This window comes from Papaver somniferum, chromosome 1 (genome assembly GCF_003573695.1).
Source record: "Papaver somniferum cultivar HN1 chromosome 1, ASM357369v1, whole genome shotgun sequence".
Lineage (NCBI taxonomy): Eukaryota > Viridiplantae > Streptophyta > Magnoliopsida > Ranunculales > Papaveraceae > Papaver > Papaver somniferum.
Window position 1 is genome coordinate 246,511,497 of NC_039358.1, and position 19,516 is coordinate 246,531,012.

The following is a 19,516-nucleotide window of genomic DNA, read 5'->3' on the forward strand; positions in this document are numbered from 1 at the left end:
AGTATCAAGGTGCATTACTTCTGTGGGTCTTTATGTTCCTGGGGGAACTGCAGTTTTACCTTCTACAAATCTCATTTTTGCAGTGGTAATTTGTCTAATTTTCTGTTCAAAGGGAATTCCATTTTTGTAATTAATTTTAATTTCTTGTTTAACATATTTGGGCTGGGTTTTGGTACGGGCCATAAATACACGGCCGTCTACGGGCCCAGTTAACATAAATAGAACCAAAATCAAAAAAGAACCTTTAAGGTGTCTTATCCTCACAAAATCCGATCGATTGATATATACGCCCGTCGATTTGTTCCCAAAAAAATTCCTTAACATTGGTTTGCCAACCAACCCTTAGTCGGTCCACGCATCCCTGCATGCATACCTAACTGCATGCTACTAGCCTCCCACTACCTGAGTGATTGGTATGGCCACACAAAAGGTGTGGCATACGCATGAAAAGTAATGTCTAATCACTAAATTTCTAACTTTTTGTTTGCTTCAAACCAAAATATTACTAAAAGGCAGCAGTTTTTAATATCGCCAAGAACAGCTAAGGGTTAAGGAAACTTAAAAATTGCAATGGCAAGACTCTTCAATATTTCAATGTTGGTCGTCCTCTTCTTTGACGGAGCAGTGTTAGCAATTGCAAGAGAAGCGCCACTTCCATCAGAAGAACCACTTTCTCCAGCTGATTTGGCAGCACTACCACCGGCGCCAGATCAATGTCAGGTGCATGTGGATGAGATAGAACAGATGCCAGTTTCCTGTGGAGAAACATTGGAGAGGCTCATGAGGAGTAACACCTTGCCGGTTGCAAAAGATGCAGGCTGTTGTAGGGAGTATATTCAAAGAATCACCAAGTCATGCTGGGATGCACTAATGGAATGGCTGGAAGCTCTTCCTCAACAACAAAGATATTCTAGATATTCCATCAAACTTCATCCATGGTCAGACAACACTTGGAATACATGTCTGAACCTCACAAAATCCGATTGATCGATACGACTGCTGACCATGTTAATGAAATGGTTAGGCATTTCAAATTCAATAAAATCATCAATCTTTTTTCATAATCAATTCATTCTGTTAAAGTTTATAATATCCCAAAGGATTACAATTCACAAGAAAGATCCACTTTTAATTCCAAAAAATAATATGTTTGAAGCCAAATGTGTAAGAATTTAAAACTGATCAAGCCTTTGCTTTTTAATGTTTCCTTGTGCCTAAGGATTACAATTTCACCATGATTTCCTATAATTTTTACTAGTGTTCCTCTATGATTTGTCCAATTTGGATTTTTCTTCTGCCTCCCACCATGAAAGCAGATCAAGTTTATATACTCACATCACAAAAAGTTACAATTGAATCCTTTACAAATCACACAAAATGTTGTAAATGATGGTCGATTATTTAATTATCCGCGGCGCAATCATTTTTACAACAGCAACACAACACAAACAAATAAACAATAAATAAGCAGCAACAGGAACCATAGTAGCTAGGAATATGAAAACACTCATAGCTTTCCATACTTGGTAGATTGATAGCTCCACAGAATATGAATTCCATGTATCCATTCAACGGTTTCATTTGCTGCTCCACATGAACACTTCTTACCCACTTTTGTTTCTGACGAGATCTAATGGGGGATGATCCATTGGCAGTCGCAGAGAGGCCTGGGGAGTTCGGACAATGTAGCTGAAAGGGCAAGTCCACTCATCTAGTAGGAGCCCTCTCATTATCATTGACCCTCTCTCATCAGAGTGGATGACTGTAAAAACCTTTGAAAGTCTGAATCAAGAAGGATATATTAACCTTCATCCATGGGCAGATAATACATGGAATACATGTCTGAAGCTCACAATAACCAATTGATATGAGAAATCGTGACGAGTTTACTTCTTTTTTGTTTTACCACGGAATAAAACGTAAAACGAAACATTTAAGTTTCACTTTTTGTTGTCTTCATTTTTTTCACTATATGTGTTTCTTGTTTTCCTTTCTACCATATATAGCAACGGTTATTTTTAATTTCTTGTTCCCAATAAATGAATGCAAAATATCGGATTTGAAAATTAAAATTATAACAAAGAGAAAGCAGGCAGATCTACTGAGATGGGGGGTGTACCACGCGATAGTGGAGGGAAAACGCAAATGAAAATGCACATGGGAAATGCTTTGGTTTAAAACTAAAGTTGATTTTAGTGTTTTAGTTGAAACGTGAAGGTACTTACAGGTAAGAATCTACTCAATGAGAAGATCGGGATTTAAACTTAATATAATGCGCAGCATATGTTCAAAAACGCACAACCAACAGCATGTGTCCATTCATTTGCTTCTAGTATGCAGCCCGTTTGCACTATATATCTAAACTTAAATTGCTGAACTTCCGATCTTAGTTTTCCATCGGTTCAAACTGATTGTGCATTATGTTGGGAATATATATTTAAAACATAAATTGAATTCCCAATAAAAACGTTTTTAATAGCAATTAAGTTTTTCATAAAAGAAAAATTAATTTTATTAAGGTTAAGTCCTATGGGAGAGATATTTAGCTTCTAGATTGGTCATTCACGTCAGCTTGGGCAACCTTCTAAGTCCTATGGACAGATATCTAGCTGCTAGATTAGCCATCCACGTCTCTGTGAGCGCCGAACCATTTAGCGTTTTTCTTAGCGCCGAACGGTTCGGCGTTTTGGTTACTTTTTGAGCGCCGAACGGTTCGGCGCTTAAATCTCAACCGTTAGATTTTTGAGATTTTTCTGAGTGCCGAACCATTCAGCGTTTGTGTTACTTTTTGAGCGCCGAACCATTCAGCGTTTCAATCTCGCTGATAGTGCGCCTGCGAGCAAATGCTAGGAGAGAGAAGTAGCCAGAAAGAGTGTTAACTTTTCCCCACACTTTTTTCATGATTTGCAACACTTTTTGGCCAATCTAGCAGTCCAATCTCTCCCATAGGACTTAGCCTAACATTAATTTTGACCGTTACATATTTGTGGTTTTAATGGTGTTAACTCCACTATAATAACATTTTTAATAGCATTTAAATGTTTTGAAACTCTTTACTATAAATCAGAATTTTGGTTTGGAAAAACAAAATGAGAGATGTATGTTCTTTAATGTTTGTTTTTTGATGAATAGAAAGAAGAAAATTTTTAGGAGCCTTCTTCATATAGAGAGTTTTTCTTTTACTCCATGGTTCTATATCTCCTAGCTAGTTCGGAAGAGAGTTTAATGGTCCAAATGTGATGCGTAGGAAAGTCATCACTACTGCTGTTTGGAAGATAAAAACGGCAAACGGCAACGGAATCAAGTGGTGATTCCAGCGGGTGCCGCCGTGACGGCAGTTTGGGGCAGTCAGTGCCACCAAGAGATTGTGCTCTTTTTGGGGTTAGGGTTTTACAATCAGGAATGGTTTTTTTGGATTTGACGATCTGGAATGGTTTTACATCGGGTTATTTTGGTTGGGGTTTGGGCTTTTCTGCACATATTCGAGTTTGAATTTGTTCGTTTGGAATCTTGGTTTTCCTACTTATTTCTTTTCTTCCTTATTTCTATTTTCTTAACGGTTTTTAGCATCCGGAAACCTATCAATTTTGGTAAGATTATACGGGGACATAGGCTATTTACAACTAGTATGTAATAGCATTGTCATATGGTGTTAGCTAGCATTTTTGTTTTAAGGGTTTCTTTATATTCTTTGTTTTTAATAAAATCTTCTTTTCCGATTAAAAAAAAATAAGACCTTACGAGTAGCGGAAGATGCAGGTTGCCGTGGGGAACTTATTCAAGGAACCAAAGTTTGCTGGGATGTAGTAATCAAATCCTATGAATATATACATGGCAAACAATATATGGAACACATGTCTCAAGCTCACAATAACCAATTGATATGCATAAGAAATCGGCACGAGTTTACTTGTTTTTGTTTTACCACAGAATATAACGGAATTGTTGTCTTCATTTTTTTCACTATATGTGTTTCTTGTTTTTCTTTCTACCATATATATCACAGTTATTGTTAATTTGTTGTTCCCAACTTTAGTTCCCAATTTCCAAGGTATGGATATCTTTTAGGGAAAATAATCGTTAGGTCCTTTTTTAGTTGGTCTCATGTCTGTTTAGTTTTTTGGGGAAATGTTTTTACTGTTTAGTCCATAATTATTTAAAAATATTAAATGGACCAAGTACCTTTTCGTGTTAATTCCAACTTATTTTTCGTAGCAGTTCATTCGTCAAAATGAACTCTTATTAATTTCTGCTTAATTTTTCAGAAAAACTATATGATACCAGAGTTCACTCCAGAAATGAACTCCTGATAAAACCCTATATAAACCAGAGTTCATTTTAGAAATGAACTCCTGATAAAAACAGAGTTCATTTGTAAAAATGAACAACATCGTCATCATCATCTTCATCTTCTTCGACGTCTTCAACAGCAGCAACATCGTATTCACCATATTTATCATTTTCATCATATTTAACAGCAGCATCAAAACAAAAAAGAAACAAACGAAACACAAAAAACTTCATCACCTTCGTCACAGCATGAATACTAGTGAAGAAGAAAAACCCAAAAAAACTCCATTGTTCATCATCTTTTTCAGCAGCAAATCTTTATAAAAAGTGTGTAAATCAATCAACGTCTTCAACAATAGTAGATCTCGAAGTCTTCATCATTTGTATATATGTGGTCATCCTAGAACCAAACCATTATTTCTAGGACCAAACATTAATATAAGGGTATTTCTGACACAACAAGATAACAATTACATCATCCATGATGTCACCCTAAGACCAAACCATTATTTTTAGGACCAAAGTATAATATATCTTTCCAAAAAGGACTAAACAGACACATGACTACACACATGACTAAATCAACTGGACTAGACTCTCACATTGTCTCCATTTCCTAGAATCGGGTTATTCTTTTACATCTGAACTTTAGAGTCTAAGATGAAGTAAGTTCCTCAAAGATCAAGTTTCTTCGAGTATTTTTTACATGGGATGGACACTTTCTACATGGAAAGAACTGAGTTGAACGTGCCTATGATGTTAAAAGACAAAAGTAGGAGACTGAATCTGTAGACTATCACCACCGTGAGAATAAATTAATCAATTGAAAGAGAAAGAAAAGTTCCAAATACATTAATCAAACCCTTTATTTAGCATATCACTATGAGGGGACTGACCACAGCCAGCAAAAATGATTTGCAGAGGCAACAAAATATACTAATTATTGTGAAAACAAAATTAAGACCGTAAATAAATGTATAAGAAGTGCAATTTAGACTGTCATTGTTCTTCAATTGCTCCAAGATGATTTGTCCATCCTCCTATTGCACGGCTTTATTGGAATAATAACTTGTCGAAAACCTTACTCTCAAAATTCATGGAATTTTGTATGTGTGGTAAAACTTCAACGAAAAATCATTGAAAACTAATAACGTGCTGGATATGTGTTCCATAGATGGCTCGATCAGTTGCAATTCCAAATTGAATCCTGCAGGAGCAATTAAATTAATGAATGCAAAATATTAGATTTGAAAATTAAAATTAAAACATAGAGAAAGAATGAGAAGAGACCTCCAGTTGGTGTGTTGTTGGATGATATGAATTTTAGCAGAGCAGGCAGATCTAATCATTCTCCTTCATCAAATTTCGGTAATTTGTATCTACATAAAGCTCTTCAAGAAAGGTGAGGGATGATTTCTTTCTTGAGATCATAAGGTATTGACCCCTTCAACTTGTTGCACTTGGAGATTTTTAAACACCTGAGAGAAGAAGACCATAATCGTAAATCTGGTACATATGCCAAATTACCGCAGCCAAAGATTTCTAATCGCTCAAGGCAAGGAAAGGAATTATCAGTTAGACACCATTCTTCTAAGTTTTCCGCATTTTCAATTGTAAACTTCGTTAATGAAGGGAATAAGGTTGTTGTAGCTGCAGTACCGCTGTTTCCTTCTTCTTCTTCTTGCTGGTAATAAAATCCTTTACCCAAACTCTTCAGTGATTCCATACCCTTAATTTGAAGAACCTTAAGACATGGGAACTGACCCAGACTTACAAGATTTATACAGCTGTTGCAGTCTTCAAATGTTAATTCCACTAAATTAGGAAGGCAATAAGATGAACCCATCCACTCCGGAAGCTTTAAACCGGGGAACCCTCTGATGTACATTATCTCCAAATTAGGATGAGGTTGGAGACCTTCCAGCACCATAGTAGCCGTAGCAGCAGCAGCCAATTCTTGATCTTCTTCATCGTCTTCTTCTTCTTCATACCATTGTAGATCCAAATGTTGAATATTTTGCTTGTCTTTCAACTTTGCCCTCTGCGCTTCTACTTTACCACCTTTCACATTCTCTAAATATTCTATCCGTAACTTACGAAGGGAGTTTAAATCTGCTAACTGGTGGATAGAAGAACTGGAAGTAGACTCATTACCTTCTTCTTTGCTCACAATGTAAGGTAATAATTCTTCCAGGCAAGTTAGCTTTTCTATACCTATAGGCATTCTTACACCATATGTTATTCCGCCCTTAGTGAGTTGCCTCAAGTCCACCCAATTACTGATATCTTCTGGAAACTCACATTCTGCACCAAGCTTCACCATCCTTGATTTACAGAGGTTGCTAGTCAACGACTCGGGCAATTCTCTTACTCGAGTACATTCCAAATTAAGTGACCTTAGTTGTTTCAAAGCTCCAAGGTTACGGGATAGTGCTCTTAAATTCCCGCACCAAGTGGTTTCTAGCCTCTTTAAACTACAGATGAGAGTGATTGAATCGGGTAACTCTGAGATTTGTGTATGTGAAATGTCAAGGAAGGATAAATTTTGAAGAGACTCAATATTTGTGGGTAAGGAACTAATATCCTTGCAACGATTCAGATTTAAAGTATGCAAATTGGTCAGCCTTGTAATGGAATCAGGTAAAACTTTGGCATCTGAAGAAAAGAGATTTAAATGCTGCAAGTTAATCAAAGAACCAATTCCGTTGAGAATGTTTTGAACGTTTTTGGAATTACGAAGGTTGAGAGTCTGCAGATTGTAGAGTTGATGAATGGACTTGGAATGAACATCTACAAGATTGGAAAACCTGAGATCAAGGTACCTCATGTGTTTAAACTTAAGACTGGAACATATAGTATCCAGATTTTTAGCTTCAAGCCGATTTACTACACGCAGACGCTTGTTACTAAGTGCTCTCGGATAAAAAGATCCTCCTTGGAAAAAAATTGTCCTCAGTTTTACTGCATTGTTTAATATATCTGTTTTTTGTACTTCTTTTTCCATGATTAACTGCACCCTACGGATCTGAGAAAAATCCTTTCCCATTTCACTTAGTTTGAGAATCATGACTTGGTTACTGCCAGAAACACTTAGCGAGAGATCATGTACTAAATCATGCATTTTGAAGTATATAATGTCACCTAAGTCATCCTTGATCACATCTTGAAAGAAAGAGCTAGACAACAAACTAAGGAAATAATCATTACCCACATCTTCGAGTGAGTTTTGATTTCCTCGTGTAGATGGATGAAGGAAACCTTCAACCGTCCACAATTGAATCAGGGTTTCTCTATTGATGAGATAATCTTTAGGAAACAAACTGCAATATGAGAAACACTTTTTCAAATCGGAAGATAGATTATCATAGCTCAATTTCAATACTAGTATAATTTTGTTTGGATTTTCTGGTGTATTAAAAACGTCATTGTCTCTAATCGCCAACCAATCAGATTCCTTTCTTTTAAAGCGCATTAGATTTCCGAGAAAAATAGCTGCAAGTGGTAAACCAGCACATGTTCTTGCAATCTCCTCTCCTATGTTTGACATAATTAGAGTCTCTACTGCTCCTCCAGGAGAAAAAGCTCTAGTCTTAATAATAGACCAACATTGTTGTTCGGATAAGGTTGTTAGATTGTACGGCGAAATTGCACCCCTAACAATAGATGCAACAGTGTTTTACGTGTAGTTACTAATATTTTACTCCCTCGAGCACCCCCACTTAAATAACCCTTAAGTTTCTGCCAGTCTTCGGCATTCTCGTTCCACAGGTCGTCTAGTACCAACAGGTATTTCTTCGCACTAATCTCTGAACTTTCCTTACTAATACATCGACACTAGACACATCACATTTTGTTTCAGTAATGGACTCGAGAATCTTTCTTAAAATAAGAAAGATATCAAAATCGTCGGAAATACAGACCCACACTCTTGGCTCAAAGCTTTTCTCAACCGAATGGTCTTTTTATACCAACTGTGCCAGGGTCGTTTTCCCTAGTCCCCCCATACCCACTATTGACACAACTGAAATATTTTCTTGTGGACTAAAATTATCAGATGATGATGATGAAAGGTTCGTCATCAACATATCTACTATGCGAGATATATCTTTTTCTCTTCCAACAATTTTATAGTCTCCTATAAAAGAATGTGTCATTCGGTCTAGTTGCTCGAAATTTTCATCATCAACGCTATGTTCCAACTGAAACATAGCGTTGTGCTTGGCAATTTCATCTAACTCTTGATTAATGATTTTGATTATTTTTGCCATTTTCAAACCAAATTTAACTGTAGATAGGACAGTTACCTTGTTCGTGTTCCCATCCTCTTGGGACTGATGCATAGCTTCGTAAGAAATCTCATCCAAAAGGTCGTCCACATCATATGCAACGTCTTGGAGCCTTCTCAACCAGATCTGCACGACTTTGTCTTTCACCTGCTTCTTTTCAGCATCAGATGTTACAGCAGCGATCATCTCCAGAGTATCCTTAAGCTTTTGGAGATCTTTATCTACAGCCCCAGCTTTTCCAATTTTTTTGGCAGCAGTAGAGACCAATCTTTTCATGAACCCTGTGGCACCATTAACAAAGATCTCTTCCAATGCCATAATAACAAGTAAATGAGTTCAAAAAAAGAAGAAAAAAATATGAACTGATGGTCGAAAGAACAAAGCAAATGAGATATATGATCTTAAGATTTTGGGTTTTGATGATTAAGAGTGAGTGATTGCTGCTATGGGAATTCAGCTACATACAAAAGATTGAAACTCAACAAAAATATGCACAAAGTCAAACAAACAGAACTAGCTGTAACTGTTAATTACATCATAAATAAAATTCAATTATCTGATTAAGTTGACTTCATGCCTAGATGGAATGTGCATTCAGACCCAGACAACAACATGTGATGTGAACATGTTGTTGGGAACAAAATATCGTGCTAAGATGTAAGATTTTGTTTATCAACTAGATCGAGCAAGACCCGCTCAACTAATGAAAGTTGATAAATTATCCAAAATTTAATAATCTAAATTGAACTTTATTTTAAGTTAATTAATTTGGATCAAAGCAGCTAAATCTCTAACCCAAGTCCCGCACAACATTCCTATCGGCTTTCCACCACTTTTCTGCTCTTTTCGCTCCGCAACTCATCTAGTCTTTATTTTGTACCTAAAAATGCAAAATTAATTAATAAAAATATTTATTCTTGAAAACAAAGAAAATACAGAATATGGGATAAAATGTAGAATTAATGCGCATAAAATGAGTTAAATGCCAATAAAAATGATATAGAAATATGCACTATTTGTCACTCATCACTCAACTCGCATGTATGCTCATTTTAGAAAATTTTAAATTTTTATCGGGAAAATGGTTATAAATTGGAGGCAGCACCACGTTAACTCTTTCCAACCCACTATATCCATATAACCTTACTTTCATATTCATTTATAATTCTTTGTCGGATACACGAAAACACGAAAAATCATAAATAAGATTGTTTCATTGGACCTCTAATAACATAAATTACAACAATTGATAGTATTAAAATCTCAAACATATATGTCCAACAATACAGGTATGAGTTTGTCCAAGTTGATCCAGGAGTTGGTAGTCTGTAATCGACGTCCGACGGTTATTTGCTTATAAAGGTTCCACATTAATGGAATTACGGAAGCAAGAAACAGAGAAGACTCTTATAATCAAAATAAATGCTATCTTAATTCTGATTCAATTTTCTTTTTCTCGTATTACACTTAAAGACTATTGTACTACATGATTTTCTTTTTGAACATGTATATTAAATAAAATGAACTAAATTATCATTACACGAGGGAACGTGATAGTCACAGAATCACTTAAAAGGATCTGATTAATAAAATGTGAGATTATCTGGTCCCATATTGTACTCGAATGATTTTCCGCTTGGCTTCCGTTTGTTACACAGTTTGTTCCGCCGTCGCTTGGTTTCCTTCTCGATAGCTGTGTTATATAGTGTAGAGTGGAATTTGGCGCATTTTTTATTTTATTTCTGCAATCATTTCTGAAACATACCAAAAAGTTTATGTTGGGTATTTATGAAGCTTATGAGAAAGTTTTGGTTTCTAATGTCTCTGTCGTGAGAGCATTAGTTATTCCCAAAGATTACGGAAAAGCCATCACAATTTGGGAATTCAAATTCTTACAAATGAACCTTGTTTCCGACATTCCTGGATAACCCTAACAACCCTATTAACGTTTATTTTGATCCAATCTGGTTCGGGTTTAGTCCATTCTAATGATATGGTTGTTGTTCTGACGGCACTAGATCGGACAACATGATTTATCCCATACAAACAATATTATATTACTGCTCATAGTCAATGGTTGATTCAGTTAGCTCTTTGACAATTCAAAACCCTTTAGATTGCCTCCATGTGTGTCAAGCCATATTCACAGCCGTCCATGACAATCATATCGGCCTGCTATGCAGACAGTCCTAACCAACGCATGAGCCATTAGATCAAAAAATATAGGCGGTGGCATTTTCAACCCTAATCTATATGGCAGGCCTTTCAGCCTTTAAATGCAGCTCTTCTCTTCTTCTTCTCGCAACTTAATGAAACCACGGCGGGGAGATTTTTAACTCTGGATCTCTTTCATTGATTTTCTAACTACGGCAACACTAAAAAGTACAATGATTTTTCCTCTCAATCAAACAATTTTTATATGTTTTGTCTTTGGCTATTTTGTTATGAAGTAATTGTTGTAATCTTTTCCAAGTTTCTTGAAGAGAAAATCTAGATCTTTCTTTGTATGAAATATCATTAGTTCATTTACTGTTAATGTTATGTTTTAACTATTATGTTAAATCTTATCTCCATGGAAATTCACCGTATACTGTATCTAGAAAAGGCTTATCATGATTCATGACCAGCTGCTGTAACTGCAAGGATCTTAGGCTTATCATGATTCATGACTAGCTGCTGTAACTGAATTCACAGAAGTTGCAGCTATTTTGCAAAAATCAACGAGTAAAAGTTCATTCCAGAACTTAACAGAAGAAGAGAAACAGAACTTTTTTTGTTATTGATTCATAGACATATATAAATTGGTTTTACAATACACACAAATATATATAAATTTTTCCTTGAACTAGGTAAGATAGTTTCCAAACTTAAAGCAATTTCCTAAAATACAAAAGACTTGTTTAACAAGATAAACGTTATGTAACACACGTACGGTATGCCTTAACACCCTCCTGCAAGCGTAACGGGTGATGTTGAACCGTTAGCTTGAACCTTAAGAGAGAAAACCGGTCTTTTAGACAGAGATTTGTAAAGATATCTGCGATTTGAGGTTGAGATTTTGCAATATTTCGAAATACGTCATCAAAACTAAACATGGTAATTCTAAGAGAAAACGTGGAGCCGTCGGAATGGTTTACTATTAGTAAGCAAGGAGAAGAAGAGACAAGCTGGCTAACGTGAAGGTGGATAGAAAATAGATGGGTTAGATGTTGGGCTTAGAGGGTTTGGTGGGTTTGGGATTAAAAATTGGGATAAAATTAAGAAAGAAGTATACCTGGACCAGACAGAATGGAAGAAAATAAATAAAGATTGCAAAGAAAAGATTAAGAATTAGGAAGAGTAATGGGGGATGAAAAGAAAAAAAGATAGAGAAGTTGGGTATTGTATGTAGGGAGACAGAAAAAGAGAAAGTGGAAGAAACAATAGAGGAAGAGGTATTGCCGTGTTGGACGGGGAGAAAGAAAAAGTGGTGAAGGATTTTGTAGCACCCTGGACGATTTCTTTTTTTTTTTTAGATAAACGTAAATAAAAAGATGGTTGATAGGGTTTAGAAGAAAATATACGGAGATCTTAATAGGCAAAGAAGAAACGAAAGGGTAAAGAAAATTAAATGAAAAAAATTACCAAGATATATTGTAATTTGTGTCATCAAGTTTGACAGTGATGATATGGTGAGGTTGTGAAAAAAAATCAGAGGAAGCCATCATTGATTGAAATGAGTTGATTACAGTTGAGAGAACAGATGTTGTAGAGGCAGCGGAAGACATGAGGATCAACTAGTCTGATACCAAGATAGAAAAACTAGGGTTTTGGTTTAACTTAGAACTTAACAGGAGAAGAGAAACAGAACTTGTTTTGTTATTGATTCATAGACATAAATAAATTGGTTTTACAAGACACACATATATACATAAATTCTTCCTTGAACTACAAGGTAAGATAGTTTCCAAACCTAAAGCAGTTTCCTAAAATACAAAAGACTTGTTTAATAAGATAAACGTGTGTTATGTAACACACGTACGGTATGCCTTAACACACTTGCTTGGCATCTCATCAATTTGAGTACTGTAGTACTGCTCTGTCTCTGAGATACTTAAATCTTGGTTGAGATACTTAAATCTTATTGAAGAAGAAGACAATTCAAAATGGCAGATTGCTAAATCACAAGTCATTCCTCCGATATCATTAGATTTATCTTTGAAATCCATGTATTTGATATTGAATCTTTAAAAAAAAAATTATGTTTTCCATGGTTGACTTATTTGAAGATAATGTATGAATTCTTATTATTTTAATGAAATCAAGAAGTAGAGGTTTTTCTTGCAAACCTAATGGCTTAACTACTCTCTCCAGAGAATCGGCAGTGGGATAGTTACTTCTTCCCTGTCCATGGTCATATATAGCAGCTAGTGGAGCATAGAAGGCTTGGAATCGCTCTAGAATTTGGATTTACTGATGATAAAACAGCAAGGGTTCCTACTGCTGTCTGGTGGTTGATTCTGCAATACGTCTTGTTGGGTCTAGGGGTTTGTTGCATTCTTATGTTTCTCAAAATCATACATAGTATTTGATTTTAACTTGAGAAAATAACACAGTAATGGAATCCGTCTGGAATCATCATGGATCATTCATCACTTCCTGTTTCTAACTTGGAAAAAACAAACAAATTACAATTGAAAGAGAAAGCAAAGAATCCAAAACATGTAAGACTTCGATAACCCACCCCTTTTAATAACATCACATCGACTATGGGGATTGTCATCCCAACTGATCAGGCAACAAGATATGTATACCAAACTGAATTTCACACTCTTATTGTGCTTCTGCATTGAGTAGGAAGAGAGGACAATAAACCAGATTGCTCCGAAATGAGTTACCTCCTAATGCACGTCTTTAATATTAGAATAACCTATAGAATCACAACATTGTAAGATGATCAGATTATTCGGAAAGGATTTTAACTAACTAGCTCCATGAAAAACTAAATCATTACAAAAATCAGAATTGAAAAAAGAAAAAGAAAGAGAATGAGAAGGTGTACCTAAATATTGGTGGTTGATGTAAAGAATCCAATTGCAAGATGACTATTTACTTCTGCTCTTCTATATATCATATATTGATATATAGTATCGACATCATTATCGAACAAATGGGAGGGATTTGACGAGATCATACGCCTATTCCAACTTTTTGCAACCCCTTATTAAGACAGAACAAAGTAAATCTGGTATACATGCCAAATTACCGCACTCAAAGATATATACTCTCTTAAGGCAAGGGAAGGAATTATGTGGTGGCGGAGGTGCTAACCATTCTTCTAAGTTTTCCAACTTGACAATTCCCAACTTAGTTAACGAAGGGAATGATGTTCTTCTTGATGTTGGTGTAGCAGCTATTGCACAACCTTTGCTTTCTTCTTCATCTTCTTCTTCTTGTTGCTGGTAATAAAACTCATTACCTATATACTTGACCGAATTCATTCCTTCTATCCGAAGATTCTGAAGACATGGAAGTTGACCCAGACCTACTAATTTTTCACAACTCTTGCAGTCGCTAAACCTTAATTTCACTAAATTAGGATGACAAGAAGATGATCCTATCCACTTCGGAATCTTTAAACCAGGAAAGCCCTCAATGGACAATCTCTCCAAGTTTGGGTGGGGTTGGAGACCTTCCAGTACCATAATAGAATTATTTTCAGACACTTCTTCTTCTTCTTCTTCTTTTTTGGATCTCCATTGTAGACTCAAATATTGAATGTTTAGCTTGTCTTTTAACTTTGCCCTCTCTGACTCTATTTTTCCACCTCTCGCATTCTCTAGACTTACGATGGATAACCTCCGAAGGGAGTTTAGATCTGCTAATTCTTGCATAGAACCAGAACTTGAATTATGACTGCAGGTATCATCTTCTTTCCTCACGATGTAAGGAACTAATTCTTCGAGGCGAGTTAGGTTTTCAATACCCCTGGGAATTCTTACATTTTCTATCATCATTCCCTCATACTCCAGAGTCAGACGTCTCAACTCCACCCAATTGTTAATGTCTATGGGAAACTTAGAGTCACATCTAAATTTCACTATCTCTAATTTACAGAGGTTGCTGGTCAAAGACTCGGGCAATTCTGTTATTCCAGTACCAGTTAAATCAAGTGACCTTAGTTGTGTCAAATCTCCAAAGTTACGAGGTAGTGCATCTAATTGACTGCAATATTTGAAGCTGAAATTCCTTAATTTTTGGAGGAGGGAAAATGAATCGGGTAATACTGAGATTTTTGTAAATGAAATGTCAAGAGACGATAGATTTTGGAGATTCCCAATACTTGAGGGTAACACGCAAAGCCGACACGATCTGATAGCTAAAGTATGCAGATTAGTGAGCCTCGTAATAGAATTCGGTAGAAATTTGGCGTCAGAATGAGTGAGATCTAGATGTCGCAAGTTAATCAAAGAACCAATTCCTTTGACAATCTTTTGGAAATTATGTGAAACATGAAGATTGAGAGTTTGGAGGTTGTAGAGCTGATTAAGGTTGAGGGTTTTGAGATTAGAATAACTGAGGTCAAGGTACCTCATGTGTTTAAAATTGAAACTGGAAGATGTAGTTTTCACACGACCGGAAGGACCAAATAGCCGATGTATTACACGAATATTTCTCAGTGGACTCGGAATTTCAAGAATTGTATCAAACGGAGAAGCATAATCTTCTTTTTGAAAAAAAATTGTCCGCAGTTTTGTTGCATGTTTTAATACATCAACTTTTTTTTGTGATGTTCCTTCCAACATTAATCGTAGCCGACGAATTCGAGATACATCATTTTCCATTGCACTTGTATTTAGATATGCGACTTCATGACTGTCAATGACACTTAACGCGAGATCATGTACTAGATCATGCATCTTAAATGTTTCAATGTCACCAAAGTGGTCATCCGTTTCTACATCTTGAAAGAAAGAGCTAGATAACAAACTAAGGAAATAATCATTACCGATATCTTCGAGTGAGTTTCGATTTCCTCCATGAGATGGATGAATGAATCCTTCTGCCATCCACAATCGAATCATTGTTTCTCTATTATATCTCCAATCTTTCGGAAACAAACAACAATATGAGAAACATTGTTTCAAATGGGATGGTAAAGTATCGTAACTCAATTTCAAAATTGGTATGATTCCACCGTTATGATTTTCTGGTGTTTCTAAGCTTTTGTTGTCTCTAAAAGATAACCAATGCCTTTCATCACTCTGCAAGAACATAAGAGAACCAAAAAAGCTTGCAGCAAGCGGCAAACCTCCACATCTTTTTGCTATTTGCTCTCCTATAATTTTCATATTTGCAGTCTCAGATGCTCCACCTGGAGCAAATGCTTTGTTCTTGATAATAGACCAACATTCTGCTTCAGATAATACATTTAGATTGTAAGGAGGAATTAAACCTTGCACCACTGATGCAACTATTTGACTGCGTGTAGTGATTAGAATTTTACTGCCAACTGCGCCGAAGTCCAGGACGCTCTTAAGTTTATTCCATTCCATGGGGTCTTCATTCCACAAGTCATCTAGAACTAGCAAATATTTTCTTCCTTGTAATATTTCTCTAACATTTTTTACTAATACTTGAGGGTTTGAGAACTCTTGGCATTTAGAAAATGTGGCGGACTCCATAATGTTTTTTAAAATTTTAAGAACATCGAAATCATCAGAGATACAGACCCACATTTTTTTTTCAAAGTATTTCTCTACTGATTTGTCACTGTAGATAGATTGTGCTAGACTGGTCTTTCCAAGTCCCCCCATGCCCACTATGGATATGACAGAGACTTTTTCATGTTGATCAGAATTTACAGAAGAAGATGACGGTGAAGACACTGACGATGATATGCTCATCGTCGTTAACATCCTTACTATATTTGATCTATCTACTTTTCTCCCTACAAATTTTGAAACATCTCCAAATAATGAAGTAGTTAGCCGGTTTTGCTGGTATCCACCGCTGCTAGTACTGCTATTAGTTTGAAAATGAAATCTTTCCATATCATCTGCTATTTGATTCAACTGCGTATTGATACCTTTAATTCTACGAGACATTTTTAAACGAAAGGCAACTTGATTGGATGATGAGAAGAAAACTTTTACCTTACTGTTCTTATTAGATCGACGCATAGCTTCGTAACAAATTTCATCCAGAACATCATCAGCATCATAAGAAACTTCCTTGAGCCTTTTTAACCAAAGTGAAACAGCAGCATCGTTCACCTGCTTTCTCTCCGCATCGGATGTTACAGCCGCAATAACCTCCAATCTTTGTTTAAGCCTTCTCAGCTCATCCTCGACACCCCAAGCCAGACTAATCTCATTGCAAGCTGTAGTACCCAACCTTTCTAAAGCACCTTGAAGAATACCCTCGAACGCCATTGTAAATGGATACCAAACGATTGAGATTGGATTGAATGCAACAGCAAGAAGAAAACAATGCAGAAGCTTAAGAAAAGTGTTAGCAGAAATGTTATCATAGTGTGTGGTATCTATATATTTGTAGAAGATTGAAAACATAAACTGAATTCAAAATATAAATTTTGGCACGCGCAGTGGTCGGTTATTATTATACACACCCCAAAACTCTAGATCCACGCCAACTGTGTCCTGGTCGTTTCCTGCCATCCCAGCTAAATTAACAAATCTGATAATTGTCGGTAACGGTGGAAAGTTGGTAAGCTTGTAATTCAAAACTATCTTACCCAACCACCCAACATGAACATGATTCTTTTACAAGGTTTTAGCTCGAACTTCAACAAAGCGTTACGCATGAAAAGAAGTGAAAATTTGAATTAGATTAGAAAGTATGATTACTTTGAATTACTACATAATAACATGTTTGCTTCCAAGATGCTTCATTTCCCCGGTTATCGTCCCCCATTGTTATCCACATCCCGTATTGTTAGGGGTGTAAATAATATCCGAAAATACTCGGCCTATCAGTACCCGTCTGAGTCTGTACCCGAAGTAGCCCAAAACCTGATATGACCCGTCTCTTATGGTCTGGATTAATTTATTGGGCAGACTCGGGTTTTGTAATTAATTATGATGCCTGACCTGATATCCGGCCTGGTGCCCGGCCTGAAAGCTTTTTATATGCCATCAATCATTTAGTATCATCTTAAAAAAAAACTTAAAAATTACCATTTTATAATTGTCAATTGTGTATCTATAAAAATAAAATATATAGTTTTTTTTATTTATAATTAACTTTTTCCAAACATTAAAGATAATATATTTTCTTATTTAGAAAGTTTATTGTATTCTAATTAATTATAACCGATACTTGTACACTCAGGCAAGAAGCAACTTGCTCATTATATGATCAAGGACACATTATTGCTATTCAAGCAACTTGCTATTGAACCGGATGTCCTGATGTTGGTTAAATGCCAGTAATAAAGAATGTTCATCAGTCCTACTTCACCCAACTTTAGTCTGTTAAAACATCCTATCTCCTAGCCTTAATACTTGTGTTTCCGCTGCTTCCATAATTGAAGTATGCGAGGCGAGGTTACTTTTATTTGCTTGCTGCTTTGATATGCCCGCATAATATATATGCTCTTTTTTCTTCCATAACTAGCTCATTATATGATCAAGACACATTAGCATTCCACTCCTTAAGCCGGAAGTCCTGATGTTGTGTGTAATGGACTAATTTGCTGCTTTGATCTTCTGGGTTCTCGGGTATGAAAAGTTTTTGTTTTCTTTTCCTCGACTGGTAAAGGAATGTTTTACTTTTCTTTTTGATTATACTTGCTGTGGTTTGATCGTGGCAATGATTTTGAACTTATTGGAAGGTGTTCTTAAGTTTTACCCTTGTTTTTGTTAGTCTTAAATTCTGCTGTGATCCATTTGGTTATTGTTTGATTCTAATGGATAAATTTGATGAGAAATTTGTTTATGAGGGTGTTTTAAATTTTGGGTACTATTTGGAATGGTTATCTGAGGATGCGATTGTATTAACGATTGACAAAGATAGTAAGATGTTTGTAACAATGTCACAGAGAGTTACTATAGCCAGAAGTACTTTTATAGTTGTGTGTGCGAGAATGGTATCAATGGAGAAGTGCTGGGTACATAGGAGAAGATTCTGATTGGTTCCAGAAAAAAAATGCGAGTTGCCGTTCTTCAGCCTAGATTAGATCCCTAAGTGTTCGGTGGAAATTTAAATAGTTTTCAACTGAATTAATATGGAAATATTGGTGGTTTTCACATGAAGGTATACATAATGGTACACATGTGTTTGACATATTTTTATACTTATCTAGGCCTGCAGAACTGAAAACACATGTAAAAAGACAGGTAAAGGATCACCTAGCTTGGTTGCTGGTAGAAGTAATTTGATGGATTTTTTTGTCGAGTTGTTACAATCTACGAGTGGTTTGTATATGAACGGGGAGCAATGGGTGTGTTCTTACAGCTGTGATGTTTTCATTTTAAGATCTAAATGTATACAGCAACCACCATTCAAAATTTCAACTATCTTCTATGGGTTCTGTCAATTACATCCTAGTTTCCTTGTTCATCACCTGGCGGCATCATAAACAGAAGGCGTAGCTAGCCATTTTTTAAATTACTACTCTGAATAGGACTTGGCCTTATGGAATTTGTAGTCATGGAATGGACATGACTTGGTTAAAATGTTTTCTTTGATTTTTTTTTTCAAGAGGAAAGTAACCTTGACCTATAGAGGACTGTGATACATGGGGTAATAAGTATAATCCAACACATTGGAGCACATCTCCGTGAAATAATTTTTGAAGGAGAAGACTCAAGCAGAGTGGATTTCATTTCGTGATACGCACAAATAAAATCTTAAAAATCATCGTATTTTGATATCCAAGAAGAACTATGTGCGATAGATAATACTCTTTACCTTATTTTAATCAAAAATTAGAGATA

At 35.9% G+C, this 19,516-nt stretch overlaps 2 protein-coding genes across 2 annotated transcripts; both read right to left on the reverse strand.

The window, feature by feature from the left end:
- Window positions 1-5,179: 5,179 nt before the first annotated feature.
- On the reverse strand, window positions 5,180-8,410 carry LOC113340099 (putative disease resistance protein RGA3). The gene is made up of 2 exons (XM_026585320.1): window positions 5,581-8,410; window positions 5,180-5,497 (listed from the first exon to the last, which is right to left on the reverse strand). Exon 1 carries the CDS (start codon window positions 7,835-7,837, stop codon window positions 5,684-5,686), a length of 2,154 nt encoding a protein of 717 aa, XP_026441105.1. The 5' UTR covers window positions 7,838-8,410; the 3' UTR covers window positions 5,180-5,497; window positions 5,581-5,683.
- Window positions 8,411-13,753: 5,343 nt separating this feature from the next.
- On the reverse strand, window positions 13,754-17,012 carry LOC113276045 (disease resistance protein RGA2-like). Its single transcript, XM_026525636.1, has one exon. The coding sequence runs from the start codon at window positions 16,988-16,990 to the stop codon at window positions 13,754-13,756; it is 3,237 nt and encodes a 1,078-aa protein (XP_026381421.1). The 5' UTR covers window positions 16,991-17,012.
- Between the last annotated feature and the right edge of the window lie 2,504 nt (window positions 17,013-19,516).